Below are 27,341 nucleotides of genomic sequence, written 5' to 3'. Positions count from 1 at the left end.
TTAATTTAAACTTAATTTGCTTTCATATTCCTTCATGCTTTTTATAACATCATCATAAACTAAAGTACGACTATCAATAGCAAGTATAAAATCCAAATGATTAAATTTCGGTTCTGGCACTAAATATTCTTTTATAATATTTGGCAATTCATTTTGTAATTTTGCTACATCTTTTGTATCAGCTAACCAATCATTCTTTGAAAAATGTAATGCAACAGGTGCTGTAACTTTACTTAAATCATATGATGGTGGTTTAAATGATCCATACTTAACCAAATTTTTGACTATACCATAATCATACATCCGAAAACGGCCTTTTGCATTAACAATCTGTCCATAATGGATAAATTGCTTTGATGATGTTCCAGCTGGTACATGTCCCAGTATAGCTGGTAACATAGTTGTATTCAATTGTTCTGAATTATAACCCATAACTAAAAATATTATATTTGTACATACAACTTGTGTAACAGCTTCATCATGACAAAGTACTTGTCCAGCTAATCTCATAATATGGCTGTTAGGCAAAAATTCATATATTCCTAGCAATTTTGTAACGCTTTCAGCAAAATCTGTCATTGGTGCAATAACTTTTATTAATGGACTTTGAGTATGTTCCATATGAGCGACAGGTGCCAAAGCTTGCATTGTTATAACTTTATCACAATAACCGGGTCGTAATATACACATAACAAAAAATGCTGTTGTACCTTGTGAATGACCAACATAATGAATTTTCTTGAAACCAGTGTTTTCGATAACATAATCAATCATTGTTGGTAAATCATTTGTTCCCATTTCATGGAATGTAAAATCCCAATATTCTTTACTTCTTAAACTTAAATGTGTATGATTTCTTGAATATCTTGTACCACGACAATTTCCCATCCAAACATCATATCCATGATCATACAGGTAATATGCTAAAAATATAGATACAGGTAAATGTAATTCTACATTTTAGTGGCTGAATAAAATTTTATAAAATTTAGTTTTAAAAATGTTGCATAAATTTAGGAATAAAAAATTGAGTACTTTTTTTTCAACTCAATATTTATTTTTTTTTTTAGATAACTATTACTAACCAAAAGCTGAATGAGGACCCATAATAACCCAACCGCCAGATGAATCCATAAGTCCATGCTGTAAATAAACTGGAATTGCTCCAGGTCGCGGTATACGATGCATTTCTAAAATATAACCATCAGCAGTTACCATACTATGAACCTCGGCAGGATATCCATATTTCTTCAATAATTCTGGGGTAGTTAGGTAAGCATCTTCCTTAATACTTGGGTCTATTTCATCAACTGTACCTTCTGATATTGGAATGGATAGCAGCTCAACTGGATGAAGCAGGCCGATTATTAATAAACTTGATATTAAAAATAAATTTCTCATTTTGAGTTTATGTTAATTTTCTTATAACTTATTAATACTGTAAACAAATTTGAACTTAATTAAGGTATTTACTTTCTTTTGATATTTATACCCCATCGAAATTTTTCATTTTCTTCTACAAATTTTTATCAATCATCCATAGATCATAAATTTAAAATTAATTATTATAAATACTTCTGCATTTGAATTCAAAGTTCATTTCAAATAATCTAATTAAAAATAATTAGAGTCGTACGAGTTCCTGTTTTAATAAACAAAAAGTTCATACGAATTTCCGAAGAAGAACGATAGCCAGGTGCTGCTTACTTTTGGAATGTTTGGTTATCAAAAGATTTTATGGTCGTAATTGTACTAATTTTTTTATCAAAATTTTATTTGTGATTGAATATTTAAAAGGAAAAAATTCATTCATTAATAATCATTTTTAATTGATGTTTAACACTTGAAAATTTTGTATATTTTCTAACAATTAAATTATTTTTTCCGGTTATCTCCAGTTTTTATTTTAATATTTTTACTATCACAATGGTAGTTAAAATACTTTTTCTTTTGAAACTTTAAACAAGCAAATATTTAGCTGGAATAATAGCCTTGAGTTTTTGGATAAAATGTAGGTAATTTGAGTATGTGGAAAAGAGTTAGTGGTAAACAGTATAAGCCAAGTGTGGACATGTTTGATATTCGGCAATACGTATTTCATATACAGTTTCGGCAAATAATCTCTTATTCGCATATTATTCTATGAATGTCGCGAAAAATTTCAGCTGCGATAAATTCACGTGGCCTACTAAAAAAAAATATTGAAGTGATGTCAAGTTTCACGTTATAGAGAACAATTGATTGTTTGAAATCAATTTTCTATAAAATTTGTGATTTCGATGACTGTGCTCCCCGTATTTCAGGGTTTGGATGAATTGATTTGAAATAAAAAAATTACAGGTGATCAGCACATAAACATTCGCTTTGTGCCATTCAAATTCTCTTAAAAGTTCGCCTGTTAGTTTCGGTAACAAGAAGAACTCAAATATTCCATCAATTAGTTCCATAGATATAGTAAAAAATGTTATAGTTAAAAAACATCCGGTTTCCCAGCCCTGATCTATCTGCAAAATTTATAAGTTCATTGTTTTAATTTCCAAATATAAATATTATATTATTACAATATAATATTATTTGAATATTTTTCTTTATATGCACAAAAATTTTAAAGTTACCGGCAAAAAGGTTCAGTACATGAGACCTGACACACCCTAAAAGCTTATCGATTTGTTACATAGTCGATATAAACTCACTTATAAAATTTCATTACAATTGGATTAGCTCAACTTGAGGCTCAAATCTGCACACATAGACAGACAGACGACAAGGTGATAAACAGATATACCAACATCTCTGTAAAACAGTTTATTTGCGCTTCAATATTATGGGGAAATGCATTCCTACCGAAAACTCGATGTCCAAAATTATATTGCCAACATGTAACCTCTTTGTCTCTTAATTATCTCTTTGCTGAAAATATTGCTGAATATCCATGCTAAAAATAAACTAGATCGCAGTTTTTGATGTATATCTCATATATTGAAGGAAGAGAGCACCAGCAATTACAAGGAAGTAGATAAATATAGAAAGGTAAATAATAACTAGTTGGCTTTTTGGCATAAACAGCATATAGACTTGAAATGAATTTTGTAATAATTTGGCATATTGCTCAAATAACTGTCGTGTGCTGAACTACGCAGTTCAAATTTAGCCTGAGAAAATTAAAAATTCAATTATAATTTTTCTTAAGTTCAAAAGTTTCCTTATAACAATTAATATTTTTTAGTAATTCATTCAAGTTTTTACCAGTTTGAATTGTACTAATAATTTTGGAGGCAATAAATTTTAATGGCATACTAAATAAAAATCTACGTGAGTTTTTCTTATCTTGTATAATTATTGAAAATAGTATTATCCATGCTTGAAGTGGTATTTGAATTGGTATATACACTAATAAATTATAATTAAAATATTTTGGAAATTTCTTTAATTATTTTTATTTATTTTTAGGTATTGCATTTTATTATAGCGTGCTTTTTAATTCAAAGGTTATTCGGAATTTAATTTTGGCTTTTGAGGAATGTGTAAAATTTATCACAAAATATTGTAAATATCTTTAATACTTTCAATGTCCGTTTAGATTCTAGGAACTTAGCTCATTTGTGAATATGTTTGTGAGGAAATCAATTGTGATCTTTGACTAATGTTAATACATTTTCTCTAATTTTTTCTGGAACAATATATAGAAAAAAATATAGATGAAATTGCTACTCCAGTCATAAGTATGAGCAAAATTTTAAAGTAAGAATTAGTAAAACAATCTTTTATGGGTAAAATAATACACGTACGTACCAAATATTTATTATTATTTTATTTATGTCAATTTATTTCTATAATACTATTATAGTTTAATATATATAAAATATTATATTTCTATAAATTAAATGCAACCCAAATTTTTCGAAATAAATTTTTTTTATGTGAATTGCAAAATGCTGCCAAAAATTTGGTTTTCTTCTTACTACTTTTTTTTATTTTTTATAAATTCAATAAAATATAGAATAAATAACCAATTTATTTTATTGAAATTTATTTAAATTTAAAATAATTCGATTATATAATAGTTTTTTACCATCAACAGCCCATACAAAATCTAAATGATTAAATTCTGGCATCGGTACAAGATATTTATCAATAACTTTTGGTAAACTATTTGCCAATTTTTCTACACCACATAAGGAAACTAACCAATCATTTGATGAATAATAAAGTGCAACAGGTACTTGAACCATATCTAAATTATAATCTGGTGGCATAAATTGTCCATAACGTTGTGAATTTGCCATAAAATCAAAATCATATTTACGAAAACTTCCTGTACGTATTAATTGACCAAAATGCATTAGTTGTTTTGTTGATGCACCAGATGGTGTATGACTTAACATGACGGGAAGCATTGTCTATTATACATAAGTATTATAAAAGTACAAATATTATAAATATTTTGTAAATAAAATTAAAAATAAAAAATTTAATAAAATTAATTTTAAATAGAAAATCACTGATGTGTAAGTAACACAAAAAAATCAAATCAATATATTTAGAATGCTTGTTAAATCATAATGTTTCTGATAACCCGATCCCAATTCTTCCCAACCTATATATGGCAGCGAAGGAAATCGGAATGATCGAGCGGCGAATCAAGATCGTTTTATCGGGGAAGGTTTCGCTTCTATCGATGCCTAGGGACGGCATGGTAAGGAGTGTAACTTCGAGAAAAATTTTGCTGAGCAACAGGAGGGACTGGTCAGGATGTTCAGTAGTATCACACGTCATCAGATGGTACACTGATGGGTCGAAAACCAATGCGGGTACGGATGCGAAGATGTTTGTGCCAAAAACCAAATTCTCCGAACCTATGAGTACTTTTCCGAGCGTATTTCAGGCCGAGGTGCACGCCATTGAATTGTGCGTGCACTTCAACCTGGAAAGGTAGTATCGGGGACAAGGGATAATGATTATGTCGGATAGCCGGGCTGCCATCGGAGCGTTGAACTCGTTTTCAGTATCCTACGCGAAAGTATGGAGCTGTCTTGAGAAGCTCAATGAATTTCGTAGGTGCAATCGGGTCACTTAATTTATATTCGCTTAGCTCTCACGGTGGCGGAGTTGCCGTCTTCCGAGTGGGTCTCACAAGTTGTTTAAGTTCATTAGAGGGGTGTGCTTGGAGCGTAAAAATCTTACCTTGTTTTATCTTACAAAAATCTTACCTTGTTTAATTGTTCTGAATTAAATCCAGCTATTAAGAATAAAATATTTGAACAAACTGAATTTGTTATAGCTTTTTCATGACAAATTGTTTGACTACTTTTAACTAAAAATTTTGTATTTGGTAAAAATTCATCAATACTAAGGAATTGTGTTGCACTCTAAAATAAAAAGAATTGAATAGAGAATTAGTTAAATAGAAATAAATATGATCAGGTTCTATTTAATTAAACATACCTTAAAGAAATCAAAGAACATCACTAATGTCCTTATAAATGGACTTCGAATTTCTGATATAAATGCTACTGGTGCTAAAGCATGCATTGATTTAATTTTTTTTGAATATTCTGGTTTTTCTGAACATAAAACCCAAAAAATTGTGGTGCCCTTTAAAAAGAAAAAAAGGAGAAGATAAAAATATAAAATTAAAATTTTTTTTTATCATTAATCAAAATGACATTTACGATTTTAATATTGATTGGTTATAGATATATTCTTTTTGCACAAACATGCAGGTAGACTTAATTTTTTTTTTTAGTTCTATTTTTAATGTGATTATGCACCTGTGAATGCCCCACATAATGAATTTTTTTTTCTCCGGTATTTTTTAAAATATAATCAATCATAGCTGGTAAATCATAAATTGCAATTTCATGAAATGAAAAATCCCAATATTCTTTATCATTGACATTTTTTGTTGTATGATTTTTAGAGTAACGATTACCACGTACATTACCCATCCAAACATCATAACCAAGATCTGATAGCATATACGCTGTAAAAGACCAAAAACAAAAAATATTTATTTCGTTTTTTCCTTTTTTATATTTGTAAGGATCAATTCTGTGATCCAAATTTAAATATAATATTGATTTTAGATAAATGCAATAACTGAACTGAATTAAATTTCTCTTATATCTCATAATTAATTTGCTTGATAAGCTTTGAAATTTTTTTTTAAAACTGGACATAAAATTTCATTCACATTTAGCAGCATTTTATGTATTTTGTGAAACGGAATATTGAAAATGAAATATTGTTATTCAAAAATCTTAAATTACTGAATTGACAATTCGAATGTCAAACATTAATAGTTTTGCCATAGAAGACAATTTTTGTAATTACAAAAGAGAACTATTTTTTTTTTTGAGGTGCGCTGTTTTACATTTAAAAAATAAATATCTAATAACGCCCCACAAAAAAAATTCAGCTAGTTGTATAATTACAAAAATTATAACACACTAAACTATATGCAGTGTAAGTATAATAAACTGTATAACACTATAAACTATATACACAATGATTCCACTTAATTTCAATTGGATGTTTACGAGCAATAATCTTAAAATTTAAAAATAAATATTATACAAAATAAGTGAATTGTGACCACCGAATATTAATGGGTGAATTATTTTTTTTTTTCTGTTATAATTTATATGCAATATAAATATGAATTAGATTTTTTTTTTTTTATATACCAAAACCATATTTTGGTCCCATTATAATCCATGTTGCTGATGTATCTAATATCCCATGCATTAATAAAATTGTTTTACCAGGTATTTTATTTTTAGATGGAATACGATGCATTTCTAATATATAACCATCTTCAGTTATAATTTTATGAATTTCATTTGTATAATTATATTTTGTTAAAAGTTCATTCTAAAAAAAAATAAGAAGAAAAAATAATTAAAATTTTATTTAAAAAAAAAAATTTTTAATAATTTTTTTTTTTGTTAATTTTACTAAACTGTAACAAGTTTTGCATCTTCTAATATATCTTTATCATTAGACATTGATTCAATATCATCTTCATCTTCATCTGAATCTGAATTATTATCATTTATTAATTTATCTAATTCAAAACTTTTCCAAAAATCTGGTACTGAACTTCTCCAAAAATCTGGAATTTTATTAACAGAATTTAAATTCCATGTTAATGGTGGTGGAAATGTTAATACTGTAGTAATTTTTATAAAAATTAATAATATTAAAATTAATAATTTTTTATTATAAAAATTCATCATTGAATATCAAATACAATATAATAATTGTTAACTGTTCTATGACTTATTTGTGACTAAAATAAAATCTAAAAATTTTATTCAGTTTATAAAGAGAAAAATCTTAGTTACGAGTATTTAATTATAAACAGAACCACATATATATGTATATATATACATAGAGTTAAATACCCTGATAGAATGTTCACCTAAAAACCAATATCTATCAAAATATAACAGTTTTTTTTTCGTATATCATTTCGGTTATCATTATTTTATATTGAGTCTTCTTTCAATTTAAATCCATTTTAAAAATTTTTTGTCTCACATTTTTCATTTGTAAAAAAAAAATTTATATATACGATAGATACGGCCCTCATTCCTCAAAAAAAACAATTTGAACACATATAAGAAATGTTATATGAAAAACAAAAAAAAAAAAACATGTTAGTTAAGTTAAAAAAGATTCTGCCTATACTTAAGCCAATATGCGCGATCACAATTTTTATAATCAGTTACTTACTGATTAGCAAGCCACCGGAATCTGTTTTAGGAAAACGCTAAAAACAAAAACAAATTTTCAAAAAAAAAAAAACAAAAAAACAACAGTAAATTGAATTTAGATTTGTTTTTATTTTTATTTTTCTTTCTTAAATTGATTCAGAGAATACGTTCTTATCAAAAATGAAATTGTTTACTATAAAAGACGATGACGATTATTTGACATTTCTTTTAACCCTTATTATACATATTATATGAAAAATGATAATTTGGAATGTGTTGATCACAGTTACCAGAATTTACATATATGTAGTTGCGTTGTAGTATATTGTTATGGCGCGGTAAATTTTCATAATAAAACAAAATTAATAGAAATGATTTTTGTAATTAATTATTTAATAATATTTAATTATTTAATATTATTATGTTAATTGAGTCGAATGCCGAATAGAATGTTACCATATTTAAATATATACAAAATAGTCTTAAACATAAATTTAGTTTAAGGATGTTTGATATCAGTATACTGGTGGAAGTGGTGACGGGGCATTATCTTATATGGAAAATGGCCAAGGGACTTGAAGTATCTACAACGAATATCTATCTGTTAGGGTATTCCGGAAGTAGAGGATGTGGAACATGTTCTTTGTGTCTATCTGTTTATAACGTGGAAAAGGAGGCGCATCCCTGGGGGAGGGAGGCTTTCTTTTGCAATGGCCTGAGGGACCTATTAGGGAAGTCTTTGAGATTTGCCAAGGAGGTTGATGGCTTTTTGGATTGTTATTATATAAGGGTAGTTGGGTGTTAATTTAATGGTTGGCCTACTGCAGTCTTCATTTGGCTAGATATGCAGGGTCTCTCTTTTTATCAGCATTACTAATACTAAAAGTTTAAGGATGACATCACAAATAATGATCACTAGATTTGAAATGAACTCATTTACACTTGAAATTCCAATTGTTATTATTTTAAATTCAATTAGAATAACTTTTGACTTTCAATTAATGTTTATTAAATAAAATTTTTTAAAACTTTTTTTAAATTAAATTGTAAAAATTTTGCAAATTCTTAAATTTTCTTTAAACTATACCTTACAATTGTTATTTGTTACGGATTAATTCCTTAAAAAATTTTTACTTATTTCATATTTTTCTTATAATCAAATGATAATTTGAAGAAACTTGAATGCGTATATATTTATATTGTCTGCATTATATTATTTTTGCTGTCACAATTACATAGAATAAGGGCGGTAGGTATTGTAATCGAATCAAGTTTCGCACATTTAGTTTTAAACAGAAGCATGAATTTAACTAATTTCACTGATATATTAAAACTTAAATTTTCTTATAATATCAATAAATTAAGAAATTTTCGAGAATATTTGCGAATTCTTCAACTGAATTTTTATTAAAGGACGATTTTGAAATTAATTTGCTAAAACCCATTTGTTAATCGACGATTATGAATGTCGCATAAAAAATTTAGGTAGTTCTGAATAAAATTTAGAAAAGGTTGTGCCAAAGAACTTTGGCATTATGACATTGGTACTATGATATTTTTTCCGTATCCCGAATGCCAACACTTTTTAGTCATATAGTGAAAGGCCGTCATGTCGAATACTGATGAAAAATTCACAAAACAGCCTACAAGGAATTTTTGAAAAACTACCATACAGTAACCCAACCAAAAGGTATTTAATAGCTCTACAATTTCTATGTGTGGAAATTTTAGGTAATCGGCTCCTCTCGGTTTCAGGCTCAAGAATTCTATGAAATATATGGTAGGAGTAATCGAATATGGTAATGTAAGCTGTTAATTTTCTTTTTTAAATTTTTAAATGTATTTTGTTCCTTTTTTTAGTTAACAAAGGCGGACTGCAAATTATTTATAAAAAAATTCCGCTCGATTATTATTGGCAGAACTATTAGAATTTGTTAATATATTCAAATGTACATTGCTGTCGGATTTAGTTATTTACTGCTCACATCACTTCAGTTTTTTTATGGTAATTTTCAAAAATAAAAAAAAAACGAAAGAGAGGAAATCGTCAAACTTTTTGCAAACTATTTATGGTTTTTAAGTATCGTTTCTTAATCTGTTGAAGAAAAAGTTGACAAAGTAAAAATGAAATAAGCAAAAAAAAACTAGAAAGAAGAAGAGAAAAATAAGTTTAAGATGAAAATTTTTTAAAAGAATATAAGAGTGTTTCAAAGTTTCAAATTTTCTTTGCTCAGTATATTGCAAAAAAATAAGGATATCATTTGAAGGAAATACTTTGAAAACTATAAGGATACAAAAACAATCACCCAGTAAAGGAACATTTCAAATTTTAAAACTTCTTAAGGCAAAATAAGTAAGTACAAAATTGATTTTGTTAGAAGTGTGAATTTTTCTTATTTTCTTTGTGTTTTTTTTTTTATTCTATAACATATTTTAATGAACCATTTTGAAAATTTTCAATTATTTTCAAAAATTTCATATAAAATGAATTACGAACATCAATAGCCCATATAAAATCCATATGATTAAAATTATTTGTATTTGAATTAGCTAAATATAAACCAAGTAAATTTTCACCTAAATTCTTATATAATAAACGAACATCTTCTTCGGCTGCAATATAATCATTAATACCATAATATAATATTACTGGTGCTTTAATATTACTTAAATTGTATATTAATGGTTGCGATTGCCCATAATATATTTGATTTAATTTCGTACCATAATCATAACATTGAAATTTTTTTTGTTCATAATTTTGAAAATAATGTTGTAATTGTTTAATTGAGCCACCAGCTGGTATATGATTGAAAATTACTGGTAACATTGTCTATAAAAGAGAAAAATTTTTACATTTTATTATTGAAATTTCAACGAAAATGCAAATAATAAATTATGAAATTAATCTGTTAAGTGTTAAAAAAATATTGCATATATTTAGGATGAACAGATTTAAAATATATGCAATGTAATAATATTAATGTTGAATAAATTCGTTGATCAAAATTATTTTTTCTTTATAATATTTCCAATATTTTTAAACATTATTGAATTAAAAAAATTTATAAATATCATAAGTACGTTGCTAAATTCTAAATAAAGTGAGATGCATAGGTTTTTTTTTTGAAATCTTCAAATGTTTGTAGAGAAAAATCACATAATGCAATTATATTTTGCGTTATCATAAAATATGCTTGTATAAAAAAGTGTTTTTGACTTGACAATATAAAACTCAATATAAAATTTTGAATTCTCTGAATTTAGAATTTAAAAGCAGTATGTATACCGTATTTTAAATGTGTAATATTAAAATATTTGCCAACATAGAATTTGAAGTAGTGTAAAGCAAATATTAATATACAAATTTCTTTGTGTTGCATGAATTTTATTTATTTTATTATTGATCAAACCTCATTAAATTGCTCTACATCTTTGCCTATTAATGTAAATATAAATTCCATACAAATCTTTTTATAAATAAAACGCTGAAAACATTTTGATTTTTCCATTAACCATCCTCGAGGCATAATTTCATTTACTGAATTTGATTTACTGGACTGCAAAGTATATAAAGAGAAAATATTTAAAAAAATATTTGTATATATATTAATCTTTTTACATATTTCACATTTATAACAAATATTATATACATAACATACCAACATACTTTAAATATACATACTTTTATATTAAATAAAAACGAATTGAATTCAAATAGAATTGAATAAAAAATAAATTATTTTTTTTTTTTATTGAAAATTATATACATTTATGTTTTTACACGTGAATACATACATATATACATATATGTACAATATTTAAATTTATAAAAAATACTATTTGATATCCTTTAAAATACCTACATATGTATGTATATGTAAGGATCCCTTTGAATTACTATACCAGGTTTAAAATGCTTAATTTGTCTGATATTTTGTAAAAGCAAATTGGTTTGTATATATATAATAGAAGTGATTTAATGAACTCTCCGTTTTATTTTGGATTATATAGGGGTTTGATTGTAAAATATATGTTTTTCGTAAATTATTGTACAGTACTAAAATGAAAATATTTGATTATTAAAAATAGTTTTTTTTTTTGAAAAGAAGGAAATATACAAAAAAATTTGTTATATTTATTCCGAAAAAAAATATCCCTTTGGGGGATATAACGGGATGATTTTAAAATTTTGCTCTCATTTTGCAATTTCAGACCGGTATCACTCTTAATATTAAATTGTCATAATATCGGATGAATTTTAATAACTCGAAATTCTAAATATTTTGGTCTGTTTATTTACTAGAGTAAAGAGAGTTAAGAGAGTTGAATAAAATAAAAACGAATCCCTTTTTTTGAACTTTTTGCAAATATTTGCTTTAATTTACAAAAATTTTGTTATTTTGACTATCATTGCTTTCATTTTTCATTTCCAAATTATGAAAAACGAATAACTTACATAATTTTGCTAAAATTTTGTTAAAACAAGCGCTTATACACGCTGTTATTGTTTAAAAATGAGAGAATTAATCGAAAATTATTATTTTTTTTTGCTCTTATTCTCTCAAATTTTAAAAGAAACGTAAACAAATGGAATTTTTTTAAAATATTATTTATAGACAAATATTTTTAAAAAATATTGTAGATATTTTTTTAAATATATATAAGTTACACATATAAGTATATTATGTATATAAATATAATGATTTATATAAGAGCCAATTAAAATTTGTTTACCTTTAAATAGTTTTTAATATTTTGTATAAATGGAGTTCTGATATGATGTATAAAAGTAATTGGAGCAAAAGCATTCATAAGTAGAATTTTTTCATTCATTTCTGGTCGCATTGCACACATAACAAAAAATGCTGTAGCACCCTTTTAATTTTAAATATACAAAAAAAAAAAAAAATGCATGAAATTAAAGAGAATGTAGTTAATAATATAATGTAATGGATTGAAAAGAAAATTTTGATTGGAGTAATAAATTACACAAAAAAAAAAAAAAAATAATAATAATGAAAAACAAATTGTAAAAAAAATTGAACTTTTGAATTACGATTATTAGCCGGCTAGGTAAAAGACTAATAATATTTACTTTTGTTACATAAAAATGAAGCATTTAATAATAGTGAAAGATAAGTCAATTTTAATTTTGAAAAATAAGTGAGTTTTTCTTCAACTATATCAAATTGTGTTAAAATTTTCTATTTACCTGAGAATGTCCAACAATATATAATTTTTGAATTTGTGTTATATTTTCAATATATTCAATAATTGCTGGTAAATCATAAATACCAATTTCATGCCAACTAAAATTCCAAAATTTTGAATCATTTGATTTCAATTTCTTATGTTTTCTTGAATATTTATTACCACGGGAATTACCCAACCAAACATCAAAATTTTTATCATATAATAAATATGCTATAAAAAATGAATTAAAACAATTATTATTAAATTTCTATTTAAAATTTATAATATTTAAATTTTACCTAAACTAATATTTGGTCCCATTAAAACAAATGCTGCCGACGAATCAAGTAATCCATGTAATAATAAAATTGTTTGTTTGCCAGGATTTGGAATTCTATGAATTGTTAAAATATAATCATCTTGAGTAGTTACAATATGGGTTTCAATCGGATAATTATATTTATGAATTAATTCTGGCTTAGAATATAATAATATTTATTATAATTTATAATAATATATTATATATATTAAAATAATTTTAACTTACAGTATCTAAATTAGCATCTTCTGAAATTCCATTTGATACACCTAATTCAATACCAAGTGGACGTTTTTTAAACCAATCCCATATAAAATTTTCATTTTTAATAATTTTTAATGAATAACAATAATTTGTTAAAATATTTAAAATAATTAAATTAAGTAATTTTATTAAAATTAACATTTTAAAATTTGTTTTATTTTTTTTTTCCACAAATTTATTTATTAGATGGTTATAGAGCAAAGGTTAAAATTATAACTGCGAGTGAAATTATAATTAGTAAAAGGTTGAGTGCAGAAATAATTATTAATTATTTTGTTGTTAAAGCAATTATAATTGTGTATACATAATATTATAGAGTTAGTAATTAAATAAACTATTAGACCATAAAAATTTTATATATTTTATTGTATATATAGTTTTTTTTCTTGTATATTGTATAGTTGAAAGGTGAATGCCGTAACATTGAAATTTTAATGTAATGGGATTTTAAAAATTTATTTATTTTTTTTTCTTAATATTCCAAAGGTGAAAAATAACTCGTTATGGTTCTCTTTTTTTTTTTTTGAGTATATTATGATTAAGATATGGTGTGATAATTAGCCAGTCTTATTGAAATATCTTTTAAGTAATTTTTAATTCAAGTAAAAAATATGAATAGTTCGTATCAAGCTTTATTCCAAAGTAATATATAATAATATGTTGTGGTGTAGCACAGAATACGTTCTTCTTTTTCTTTCTATGCATTACAGCCCCCTGTAAACCAAAGCTTTCGCACCGATTCTCTTCAATTCTTTTCGATTTTTCGTCAAAACGGTGTTATTAGTAACACCCATACTTCTTAAATCAGCCTCTACCATATCTAACTATTTACTTATTTGGTCGGCCCCTAGTTCTCCCCCACACTTACGATGTAAGAAAATCTTTTTTACAATATTATTGTTCGTCATGCGATTTAATTTTCGGCCCAGTCATTTAATTTTTTGCGATTACGATATTTTTATATTTTATAATGCTGTCCAAATCATCATTGAATCTAATTCTGTAACTGCCATCTTCAAATTAGAATGGTCCATATATTTTCTCAATATTTTTCTTTTTAATATAGATAGAAGTTTCAATTCTAACATTTTCATGTTCCGAACTTCACAGCCATATGTAAGAACAGGTCTTTTCAGGGTCTTATAAATCTTCAGTTTCACAGATGTTGATAATAGTTTCGATCGCATAAATTTAATGTGAGCAAAATAACATTTGCCGCATTTACTTTTTCTTTTATTGCAAGAGACTTCTACACATATATTTGAAAAATAAACGTCCAGATATTTAAATTGCGGTACTTTTTTGAAGGCGTATCCTGTAACCACCAGATTTTCCATATTTGTAGGTGTCCTAGTTTTAACAAAATACTTAGTTTTATCTTCATTTATAGTTAGACCAATATACCGCATAACTCAAAATTTACCGCACAGAATGCTGCATAACTCAAAAATTTTTAAAAGTATCAGAAGACACTGAAAAATGTTTATTTGTGTCATTGTGTAGACGCATAGGAAGAAATTTCATCACCGTTTTTTAACGATTGCATAGTAGTTGTTACATCAGCTTTTCTATGTAGAAATGTTGCTTATTCTGTTTCCATGTAAAAATGTTCTTATACTGTACTATACTGTATATAGCATAACTATGCATACATCATGATGTCTTATGTTCCTTATTGACTGAATATAGCGTATTGATGAATAGGAATCATGAAAATTATACATTTTTTTTACTAGAAATGCGTAATTTTACTAGAAATAAAATAAGGCGATCACATTTACCGCATCTGAATTAAATCTGAGAATATTGTAAAAAAAAACTTAAATTGACAATTTATATATTATATAAAAATCAATATTGTATTTGCGAATTATATAACTGAAAAAAAAAATATGCTTAATTAATTTTAGAATATAAGACATAAAATCTGACCTATAGGAACACTATACTAAACGTCTTAGTTATATCGCACTAAAATAACACCGTGAACTTAGATAATTCAATTGTTTTTATTCCATTGTCACCCAGAATTAGAAGTCCTTGAAAACGAACACATATACATACATAGATATTAAATATTTAAAAATATTTCCTATATATTAATTTTTCAAAAACACTAGCTGACGTTAATTTTCTTTTGATTGACGCAATATTGCGTAATTTTACTAGAAATAAAATAAGGCGATCACATTTACCGCATCTGAATTAAATCTGAGAATATTGTAAAAAAAAAAATTCCACTACAATATTATATTGCTGTCCTATACAATAAAAATTTTCGTAAAATCATCCGTTTATAAAATTAATAAAATTTTAAAATAAAATGAACGGTAATTAAAATATTATATTGCAATTTTTCTTTTTAATTTAAAATATCGTGTGTGTGTGTGTGGTATTTACATAACACATACCTATATACATATACATATGTTATTATTTTGTAAACAAAATCATGATTAGCCTCCCCCCAGTAGTTATTTGTGTATTTTTATTATACGTACGACAGTATTACCAACTTGATATAAATCACGTTGATAATTTTTTCGTTTGTATTATTATTAAAAAATTTTAAGTTACCCCCATTAGCTGTATACGTGTTATGTACATTACAAAGAAAACCGATAACATTATAAAATTTTAATACGCATTTTAATACAAATTTAATTATAATTGAATTGAATGGGGATTAGTACGATTGATACATCATGCCTAAACTATATACACATGTACATATATTTTTCTGATTTTAATAAATTGTTTATGAATTTCTTTTCTTTTCGCTTTATACTCTTGTTATTCTTATATTATACCCTTAATATAAATTTTGATAACATATTCATATAAGTGAAGAAAAACAGAATAATGAACTGAAATTATCGTTGTGATAACAATTATAAGATTAAGATTAGGAAATTTTTGCAACCTTTTGTTTTTATTTTTATTAAAACTTTAAATCCTTTATCCATAAACATTCTTAGTTCCATTATATTTTAAGATGTTACGTAAGTACAACAAAAATTGCAAAATTTTTATATATTTTTGGTATTTTTGAATGATTTCCATATAGTCTATGATCTAATGAAGTTAAATTTTTGGATTATTGTTAACTAAATCAAAAAAAAATTACCGCATTGCCCGTATGTAAGCAAGTGGTAGACAAATTATTCGAACATTGGCAAATCACCATCAGTAAGAGACGTCTTTACTTATTTGAGATCCAGTTAAAAATCTTGTACGGGCTACATAGGGATCCAGTCGAAAATCTTGTACGGGATATTATAGAGTATATTTAGAATCGATACAAGGCAGGACAACCCTATGCGGTGTTCTTCTACTACACGATTTCGGAAACGCCTGTTTTGAAAAACTCGTACGAACGTGTATTGCTATTTTAGCGCTAGAAAGAAAAGACATTGTTCATATATAACGTAATTATGTTTGTTTTCTACGTAAACAAAAAAAAAATCAATAAATTCAATTTTAGTGTACTTGAAAAATGTTAAGAAATTTTCAGATTTAAAATAATAAACCATATCAAAAATTTTACGCTCTAAATAATTAAACAGATTTTTAAAAAAAAACTTTTAGCACTACTTATTTTGCAAATCTTTTCAAAATTTTAATAAAAATTTTTAATAGCCGTATAATTTTTAAATTTTTATTTTGTTGTTGATTATTTTCACAACGCTTCTAAACGTTTTAGTAAAATAAGAATGTGTGGGTAAAGGTACACATACACACGTATATATATTAATGTATTTATATGTGGGTATAATTAAGTGAGTTAAGAAATTCGCAAGAATTCAAAAGAAAAAAAATTAAAATAAATAATTGGAGTAAAAAGAACAATGAAAAACAAATCGTAACTCTTATCAAAAGTAAAAAAATTAATAGAATTTTTTAAAAGGGACGGACAAAATATTAAAATTTTTAAATATTTTTAAATGTTCAATAAAAGCTCAATACCGGCGAAAAATTCTTCAAGAGTTTTACAGGTTTTCTTCCGGAACATTTTTAAGAAATTGATAATGCAAAAAACTTGCGTTGCCTCGAAATTTTATAAAGATTTTTCAAATTTGAAAAAAAACTTGGAGAAAACCATCATCTAATAAAATAATGCGGCTCATCACTTAAAAGTCTAAATAGAATTCTGCATTCTTTTCAGTCATGTTTGTGTTTGTCAGCCCATTTCTCTTTCGTCTGAACAATCTTCAAGAGTCGAAGTGTATAATTAGTTCGGATTTTTGATTTTTATTATCGCACGACGATAAGTAATTAATTAATGAATACAAAAGTGGTACGGAATCCAGCTCTGTCTTTTCGGGCACCATTAATTCGCATTCATATAGAGAGTATAGGCTATAGAAGAATGCAAAATAAATTCAATATTTTATTTACTATAATAAGTGATTCTTTTGTTTTTATTTCTCATTTATTTTTTATTACTAATATCAGTTTTTTCTTTATTACTTTTTGAAAAAATGATGAATTTCGTAAAAAAAGAAAAATTATACCAAAACACAAAATAAAATAATAAAAAAAAAAGCGAAAAACACTGAAGAATATACAAAAAAAAAACAATCAATTGAATTAATAACAAAAAACAAAACAATAAAAGTGCAAAAGAAAAGAAACACAAAATTTAAAAGAGAATAACACAGAACAGAAAAAAAAAAAACAAAATAACAAAAAAATTGAAAAAAATTATGCTTAATCAATTTTAGTCAACCCTTTACGCTTCAATGAAGTAGAATATGAAGAAATTCTGAATATATTAAGCGAAAATAAAAAAAAGAAAAATCGCGAAAATAAATTTCTAATCACTAACAAATCACCATTATCAAACAAAACAAGGGAAATAAAAAAAAAACTAACTAGAAAATTTAAAAAATTCATATTTTTAGTACCATAATACAATTTACCGTTGAATTAGAAAGACGTTACGCGTCGCGCTCAATATCACACAAAGCAAAATAATAATAAAAAAATCGTTTTACAAAAAAACATAACAAAAAAAACCAACAACTAAGCAAAATAATAAAATAAAATACTTAAAAAATAAAAAATAAATTGAAAAGAGAGAAGAAAAAAACATAAAACATCACATACCTTTTAAAAATTGAATACAAAATTTAAATCGTATTGCAATTTTTGTACTAAGCGTTGAAAAAAAAATTAAAAATTTTAAATTTATTCATAACGCATTCTTTGTATAGTTTACACTTTTATTCTTGAACATATCTACAAACATACATACCAATATATTGTATATAATCAAAAAACATAAGTAGAATTTTCAAATGTTTAATTTATACATTGTATATGGCAACATTAAAATATACAAATAGTATTTGAAGGTCGTTTTTACTAAATAAACGTGTATGATTCAATTATATATTTATATGTGCATACACAAATACATACATACATAACAAAAAAAATAGAGTACAGAATAAATTCATAATCATAATAAATATTTTTTTTTTATAATATTAATAATAATAATAATAATAAAGTGAATTTAATATAAGTAAAAAAAAAAAAACAAATATAAAAAAATAAAAAAATAATAAATTGAAAAATTGTTCAACCCGGATTTTAATCACATTGTCGCTTTACAATAACAAAACATCACAGAATACTTACAGCAACAACAACAATAACAACAATAAAAACATTTACAACAATAAAATTAAATTTTTTACCAGTGTATTTTTTTTTTTATTATAAAAAATAAAATTTGGGGGAGCAGAACTCTGCTGTCAAAAACAGAAAACATAATGTTTGTTCTGAGGGGTTCATTAAGGAATTTTAGCTTTTCATTTTCTTATCATATGTAAGTGTATTTAATGTAATGATACGATAATCTACAATTACAAAAACAAAAAATAAAAACAATAATAAAATGAAAAATTGAAATGAAAATGACGTAAAATTTGTATTTTTTTATTTCTGTTTTTATTTTTCTTGTTTTTATATTAGTAACAGTAAATATTGCACTTGTTTTTTTTTGTTTTTGTTATTTTTTGATTCACGTTTTTCTTGTTTTGATTTTATATTTGCTATGCAACTCATTTGGGTATTTTATTAATTATTAGAGAGAGCGCATACGTAAACAAAACGTATGACAAAAAAAAAAACGGTACGAGTGTAGAATGAGTGTAGACTTGTAGAGTTTATATTTTTGGCTGTGTAATAAAAATATCAAGATCATATTTTTCATATCAAATGTCGTTCACGTTTTTCTTTTTTATTTTTGTAATATTTTTAGAATCGCTCTTAAATGAACTCGCATTTATTTCAATGATTTCACTTTTTTTTTTATATTTGTTTTTGTTTTTCTAATATTTTAGTTATTTTATTATGAAGTTTTTTAAAAATTATGAATGCACTTGCGACAGGTAATTAATAGATAACATGTATAGGTAATAGTATAAATAAATTAGTTTAAATAGGTTTATAATTGGAATTTTAAAATTTTTACTTTCACGAAATTTGCAAAATTTTTACTTTCACGAAATTTGCAAAATTTTTTTTCGGTATAGTGATTATTTACACTATAATATTAAAGAACTGTTATTGTTAAAAATTTTGCATTTTAATGTGACTGGCGCAAATTGTGTGTATATTCTTTAATATAATAATTTTTATTGAAATTAAAATGAATTTAAAACTGTTTGAGTTCAATTGAGTTAAGCAAGCCACTGTGAATGTAGGTTTGTAGCGAAATACAAAAGACAATTTTGAACTACTTTCTTCGAATGACGCTGTTTTCTAATTAAGTTTCTGACGCCTTTAAAAAAATACTAGCTTGTTGTATAACTATAAAAAGTGCCTTTTGTATAGCACTATAAATTATATATACGCAATATGGTTAAACAGAATTGATTTTGGACAAATTTAAAAAACAGGAATTTATGACGTATACAGGGTGATTAAAAAAGATATACAACAACTGAGGACTTAAATTAAAATTTAAACAGCTGGTATTCAGAAAGCACATAAAATAAACAATCAAATAACATATTGAGTTTGAAGCCCGTACCTTTCTCGAAACGGAAATTTTAACACTACATTAATATCGTACATAATTAAATTTTCAAATTATTCGAAAAGATACGATCTAACAACGATAATAATAATTCTTATAATTAAAGTATGATAAATTTAATTAATTGCTATATTAATGTATATAATGAATATTTGCATTTTATATTCAACACAAAGTTCAAAGAATTATTTTATAAAAAAAAAAACTGAATGAAAAGTAAATATACTATATAAGAGAAAGAAAACACCATTCTTATTATAAATGAATAAAAATAAAAACAAGATCAAATATAAAAATAAATCGCATTTATAATAAGTATGTACAATATAACAACATGTAAATATATATACCTATACATATATATTTATTTATTCCTTTAAAATTAATAATCGATTATATACATAGATTAAATAAGATTCATACATTTAAATGAAAAATAATATAAAAAGCAAAAAGATATTTTGATCATATGTCAAAAATATAAAATGATTAATGATTAAGTCATCTGATCTTTTCTTTGGTAGTGTGCGTATGTCGATATATTTATACTTGATTTGTATAATATTACAAAGTATCAATATTAAAAAGAAAAATTTAAAGTATATGCATACATAATAATATTATTATGGTAATTTATTAAAATGGAATCTTTTCCAAGCTTCACTTAGATATTTAATACAAAAAACTTTTGAGAATCGAATTAATTTTATTCATGTTAATTAAATTTTAAATTTACCGCCAAAATCATATATAATTATGGAAATTTGTTCAAATAACTTTTAAATATTTTGTGCTTATTATTAGATTTAAAAAAAAAAATCAATTGAATTCAAGCAAATCTTAATTATTGATTGTAAGGACATTGATATGAAATGGTGTGTAACAGATTGTGTTCAATGTATTTGCAAAACTACATGTACAATAAATAAAATTTCTTGAAATTTTTTTCATATGTTAAGAAATTTCTTCTTAAATTTTTACAACTAATTAATTTTAATTTTTTGTTATTATAAAAATTTTTTTCAATTCTATAGGAATTTTTCACCATTCGGTTTAAAACAATTAACACAAAATGATCCACCAAAACCAGTTGATCCTAGTATCCATGAAGATGCTCAGTCCTCAGTTGTAAGTATATAATAATATTTTTTCTTTTTATAAATATTTCATTTATATGTCAAAATTTTAAATGTGTCGCCTTAAATAATTGCATGTTTGTGTGTATATATAAAAAATATAATTTCCAATTAATTAATAAATTACATTATATACATATATTTATATTATCGAAATATTATAAATAAAATTAATTCAAATTTTTAATTTTATTAAATTTTAGCCAAATTTAGTTAAAAAATATGGATATCCAGCTGAAATTCATAATGTTGTTACTGAAGATGGTTATATATTAGAATTACATCGTATACCAAGACCAAATGGTCAACCAGTTTTATTACAACATGGAATTTTAGATACATCAGCAGCATGGGTTCTAATGGGTCCAACAGCATCATTAGGTATATAAATATTATGAATTATATAATATTAATTTTAAGTATAACAATTTTAATAATCATATATATAATTATAAATACTGTTATAAATGCGTTCATGGCATACAATCAATTTGTTTTTAAAAAACTCACTTAATTTTCCCAATATTTATAATTTTTAAATATTCGTGCAAAATCATAATCATTGTATAAATTAATATAATTTATATCGGTCAATTATTTAAAAATCATATATTTTAATAAGAACGCAGTTCTAATTTTTATAATTTAATTGTTTTATAAGTATAGTTTTTAAAATTGCAAGTAATAAAATTTAATTTTTTTTTTTACGTTTCAAATAAATTCTTATCAAAATTTATAGTTTTTTGTTGTTGTTTATTATATTACGCATATTTATATATACATGTATATATAAAAATAATTTTTATTATTTAAATTTCGAGATTAAATTTTATAATTGATAACTAAAATCTTCTATACTCAACTAATATAACCTTCAATATTTTCAATACCCCCCATTATAAAAATAATTATAATTAAAGTATTATACGTTGTTCATTATTAGATAATTATTTAAAAACAATTTATTTTTATTTGAAACAAACATATTTTACGAGTACATACAATATAACTATCCTCCAAGGGCATTAGTTTCTAATCTTTTCAAACATTTAAAAATTTTTTTTTCCAAAATTTTACTATAAGTTGATTATTTTAATAAAAGTTAACTATTATCAAATCCCAAATTTTTTTTTTTCATATTTTTCAATTAATTTAAATTGCAAATTAATTTAAAAATATTTCGAAATTATATTGACCTAGTTCTGATTATTTTCATATCAGTTAAAAAACGCCATAAATCGTAATAAAAAAAAAAAAAACTTTGTTAATGATTGACAGCTCCTTAATACGTCAAAAATTTACTAATACAAAGCAAACAATCACTTTTTGTTTTAATACTCGCATTAGATTAGAGTTTATTATGGTGGTCAAATCATTCTATTATAAATAGGCGGTAATACTTAAATAAAATTTCATTTAACAATAGTATTCAATTATACAAAAAAATCTTTATCGATTCTAAATAAATTGAAAATAACTCAAATCTGTGCTCAATTACTACTGCACATAGATAGGGGTTATCAACTAGAATTATACTCTTATCAAAATTAATAACAAAAATATAAAAAACGTAATAGAAAACAAAAAAAAATTAATTACTCATTAGTTTAATTGATTTAAATAAAATATTTAAATGTAAGTAAAAAGTTAAAAAAAAATAATGAATTGCAAAAAACAAAACGAAAGAATGTAGAGAAAAAAATTTCAAAGGACAGCGTTGTCGTAATTCGTAATTGAACCAATTCTGAAAATGTCACAAAGGTCTTATAAATGATAACGGTCCCATTTGTGAATAAAATTAATATTTTATTTTTTTTTTTTTTTTTTTTTTTTGGGGAAGAAAATTTGTTTAGGTAATTAATTGAAGGTTATCATAAAATTTATGTTTAGTAAACTTGGCTAATACGGAAGTTTTGTTTTTTTTTGCAAAAACCAAGGGACGTGCAATGATTTTAAAGTTTTTGATTTGAAACCAATTTTTGTTGAGGAACACTTAATTTTTATGATTTGAATGTATAAACGGAACAACTAATTGCCGATATAAACGACATGTATGCTAAAACTATTAATTTATATATACATTTTATTCCGGCAGATGGCTCAATATATTTTATGCATACAAAATAAATTTCAAATTCTTCATTATTATGTTTAAATTTGTAGGTTAGTTTTTATTCTTGTATAATAAAAATTTCATACAAAACACAGTTCCATTCACAAATTGTCTTAAAGCACACTGCTGTTCAATGTTCTTAAGAAGAATGCTTGATGCTCTGTATTGAGTTTTTCATTAAATTTCTTATGAAAATTTATAAAATAATTCTAAAATAATTATAAATTTAACAAAATTTTCCATTTTATATTACAGGTTACATTCTTTATGACTTAGGATATGATGTATGGATGGGAAATTCACGTGGTAATCGCTATTCCAAGAATCACAAACATTTAAATGTATCAAGTAAAGAATTTTGGGATTTTTCATGGCATGAAATTGGAATTTATGATTTACCAGCAACAATCGATTACATATTAAATGTAACAAATTATGAAAAAATTCATTACATTGGACATTCTCAAGTAAGTTATCCAGTTGGGGCGCACATACATAGTTTAATTATATATAAATTATTAAAATTTTATCAATTAAATTTTATTTTCATTTTTAGGGAACAACAATTTTTTGGGTAATGGGATCAGAAAGACCTGAATATAATAATAAAATTTTATCTATGCAAGCTTTAGCTCCAATAGCTTATTTAAATAAAGTCAGAAGTCCTCTTATAGCTTTAGTTAATATATTAGGTACATTAGATGTAAGTATTACAAAAACGAAAAATTAATATAAAAATAATATTAAATTAAAAAAAAAAAAACAAAATCCTTTTAGACCGCTGCCAAAATTCTTGGAATTAAACAATTATTACCACATCACGAGTATGTGGTTCAGACTGGATTATATTTATGTCAAGATGTTGCTATTACCCATTCACTTTGCTCAAATTTAATATTTTTAATAGCTGGATTTAATCATGAAGAATGGAATACTGTAAGTAAATTTTAAATAAAATTTCAATTTTTTTTTTTGCAATTATATACATGCTTTTATCAGAGATTTTATTTAAATTTTAGAAAATGCTTCCAGCAATTATTGGTCATGTACCAGCTGGCTGTTCTGTTAAACAAGCAATTCATTTTGGGCAAATAAAACGTTCAAGTACATTTCGTCAATATGATTATGGAATGTATACAAATTGGAAAAAATATGGTTCAATAAAACCACCAAATTATAATTTAGATAAAATAACAGCTCCAGTATATTTTCATTATTCAGAAAATGATTGGTTAGCACATGTACATGATGTTGAAATACTTTATGAAAAATTAAATAATACAAAAGGGAAACATTTAGTATCACATTCAAAATTTAATCATTTAGATTTTCTTTGGGCAACAAATGTTAAATCTTTAGTTTATGAAAAAGTTATAGAATTCTTAAAGCATTCAGAATGTTAAAAGAAAAAAAAAAGCAAAAAATTTAACATATGTTGAAACTGAGGATAAAAGTATTTACATGGATACACAATAAATATCATAAACCTAATTATTAAAATTAGGTAATGAAACTTTCAATTCAGATTTTAGACAAGAAAATCTAGAAAATATTATTATATTTGAACCTAAAATGGAGAATTTTATCTTAGGGTACAAGAAAATTTTAATTTAATATTAAAATATTATATATATAGTTAATTATTAGGTATTACAATAATAAATTTACTTTTATGTCACTGTAGCAATATTGTGTCATTTAACCTTAAAATTTAAGATGAAAACTTTAATTAAACTATGATGTAAAATCAAGGGTTTCAATATTGTAATACTAAAATTTTATTGTTAAAATATAACAATCAAAAACACAACAAATTTAAACATTTTTATAAAATATTTCAAATATAAAAATGTATGTATAACTGTGTTAAATATAATTATGATATTTAAATGTTGATAATGATTTGAAACATAGAATTTACAAATACAGACCCATAATACAATGCATTTGTGTTATAAACAAAAATTAATTATCCTCATTGAGGTTTAATAAATAGTTTGAAATTATAAAAAGAATTTAATTCTAAATTTCGGAAATAAATGTGATTATATATATAAAATATATTTTTTTTTTATAGATTATTATAATTATTGTTATACATATATAGTAGATTATATAGATTTTAGTTATATAACACAAATTGTAATGAATTTTGTATGAGATTATTAGATTTAATTAAAATATAAAATTCTGTGAATATTAGAATTTAGAAATATTTGAAAAATGAAAAAATATTAATAATTGTTATTTATTATATTAAATTAATTTTTTTCTCATTTTTTGTTTTTATATATATATAATGTATATTATGTATTTTACGAATCTTTCGAAAATTGCAAAAATTTTATAGCTTTAATGTTTTTAAAAGCATATCCTATATATATACATACCAACACATAGGCAGTTTCACAGTATATAATAATACTAGTAATTTGTACAATTAACGTAAGTCATGAATTTGTACGCGACATGACGTACACGTCATAATATTCAATATACGTTGCCAACGCAACACAACAATTATTATTTATTAAATGATTTTTATATATTGTGGCAAAATGAATAATGAAGAAACAATTTTAATTTTGAAATTTTAAATTTTACATTTTATTGACATAATATTTTTAAATTTCAATTGAAAAAATTGCTTAATCGTTTTACAAAATCAAGTGAATGACGTATTTAATATGATCATAAAATCTTTGGCATACTGGGAAACGGCCATAAAACTTTAAAATAAAAATACTAACTCAAATGGTTGACATTATAATTAGAATTTTTAAGTGTTTTAAATAAATAAGTTTTATGCTTTTTTATTTATATTTATGTAAAAATGTACATGAAATTATATATGTATATGTATATAGATTTATAAGTTGATATATGTAGGTACATACATGTATGAAAAAGAAAAATATTGTGATTTGTTTTTAAAAAATAAAATTTTTTCAATATTTAAGTTTAATGAAATTATTTAAATTGTTTATTCTGTTATGTGGAAGCGCCTTAATAAACAACTCCCTTATTAATTAATTTTTTATATAATACATATTTAAAAATATGGGTACTGGTTTAACATTATATTTATTGCCAATTTCTGAGAAAAAATATTTATAATTTAATAAATCAGTATCTGGTGGTAAATTTTGATATTATATTGTCTACAAGCTAAATATTGTTTACAATGTAACACGTACCTTTAAAGTTTATGTTTTGCAAAACTATCAATTATGTTTTTTCGTTAAAAGGACGCACGCGACATTACATAAATTATGTATAGGTATGTAGCAATACATGATATAAATTATATATGTATATAGAAAGTAAATGTTCTTGGCTACAAAATGCTCAAAACAAGGATATCCAAAAAATTTACAATTAGATGTCTAAACATAAATTAACAATCAATATTCCATTAAAATCAAACGTACGCAATTTCAAACCAAAACTTCTGGCAATTTGGCAATTGAGTACAATGATCAACATTATTATCAAAGGAGTATCGCTCCGTAATAAAACGAACTACAAAATATATTCAAGGCTT

The 27,341-nt window shown here is 24.1% G+C and overlaps 3 protein-coding genes across 3 annotated transcripts; 1 reads left to right on the top strand and 2 right to left on the bottom strand.

Moving 5' to 3' along the window:
- Nucleotides 1-1,401, bottom strand: LOC129608378 (lipase 1-like). The gene is made up of 2 exons (XM_055519862.1): nucleotides 1,086-1,401; nucleotides 1-923 (listed from the first exon to the last, which is right to left on the bottom strand). The coding sequence occupies exons 1-2, from the start codon at nucleotides 1,399-1,401 to the stop codon at nucleotides 1-3; spliced, it is 1,239 nt and encodes a 412-aa protein (XP_055375837.1).
- Nucleotides 1,402-3,934: 2,533 nt separating this feature from the next.
- LOC129608376 (uncharacterized) lies at nucleotides 3,935-14,315 on the bottom strand. Its single transcript, XM_055519860.1, has 13 exons — nucleotides 14,234-14,315; nucleotides 13,462-13,544; nucleotides 13,214-13,391; nucleotides 12,934-13,145; nucleotides 12,456-12,596; nucleotides 11,132-11,278; nucleotides 10,212-10,551; nucleotides 6,963-7,171; nucleotides 6,687-6,873; nucleotides 5,772-5,983; nucleotides 5,446-5,595; nucleotides 5,211-5,369; nucleotides 3,935-4,400 (listed from the first exon to the last, which is right to left on the bottom strand). Exons 1-13 carry the CDS (start codon nucleotides 14,313-14,315, stop codon nucleotides 4,020-4,022), a joined length of 2,481 nt encoding a protein of 826 aa, XP_055375835.1. The 3' UTR covers nucleotides 3,935-4,019.
- A 3,933-nt stretch (nucleotides 14,316-18,248) lies between these two features.
- Nucleotides 18,249-25,640, top strand: LOC129608257 (lipase 1-like). The gene is made up of 7 exons (XM_055519648.1): nucleotides 18,249-19,333; nucleotides 21,583-21,676; nucleotides 21,888-22,065; nucleotides 24,053-24,264; nucleotides 24,354-24,500; nucleotides 24,575-24,733; nucleotides 24,817-25,640. Exons 1-7 carry the CDS (start codon nucleotides 19,278-19,280, stop codon nucleotides 25,198-25,200), a joined length of 1,230 nt encoding a protein of 409 aa, XP_055375623.1. The 5' UTR covers nucleotides 18,249-19,277; the 3' UTR covers nucleotides 25,201-25,640.
- The last annotated feature ends 1,701 nt before the right edge of the window (nucleotides 25,641-27,341 follow it).

This window comes from Condylostylus longicornis, unplaced genomic scaffold (genome assembly GCF_029603195.1).
Source record: "Condylostylus longicornis isolate FDR11 unplaced genomic scaffold, ASM2960319v2 ptg000031l, whole genome shotgun sequence".
NCBI classification, from domain to species: Eukaryota; Metazoa; Arthropoda; class Insecta; order Diptera; family Dolichopodidae; genus Condylostylus; species Condylostylus longicornis.
Note: the sequence above shows the minus strand (reverse complement) of the source record. Positions and strands in the feature narration are given on the sequence as shown.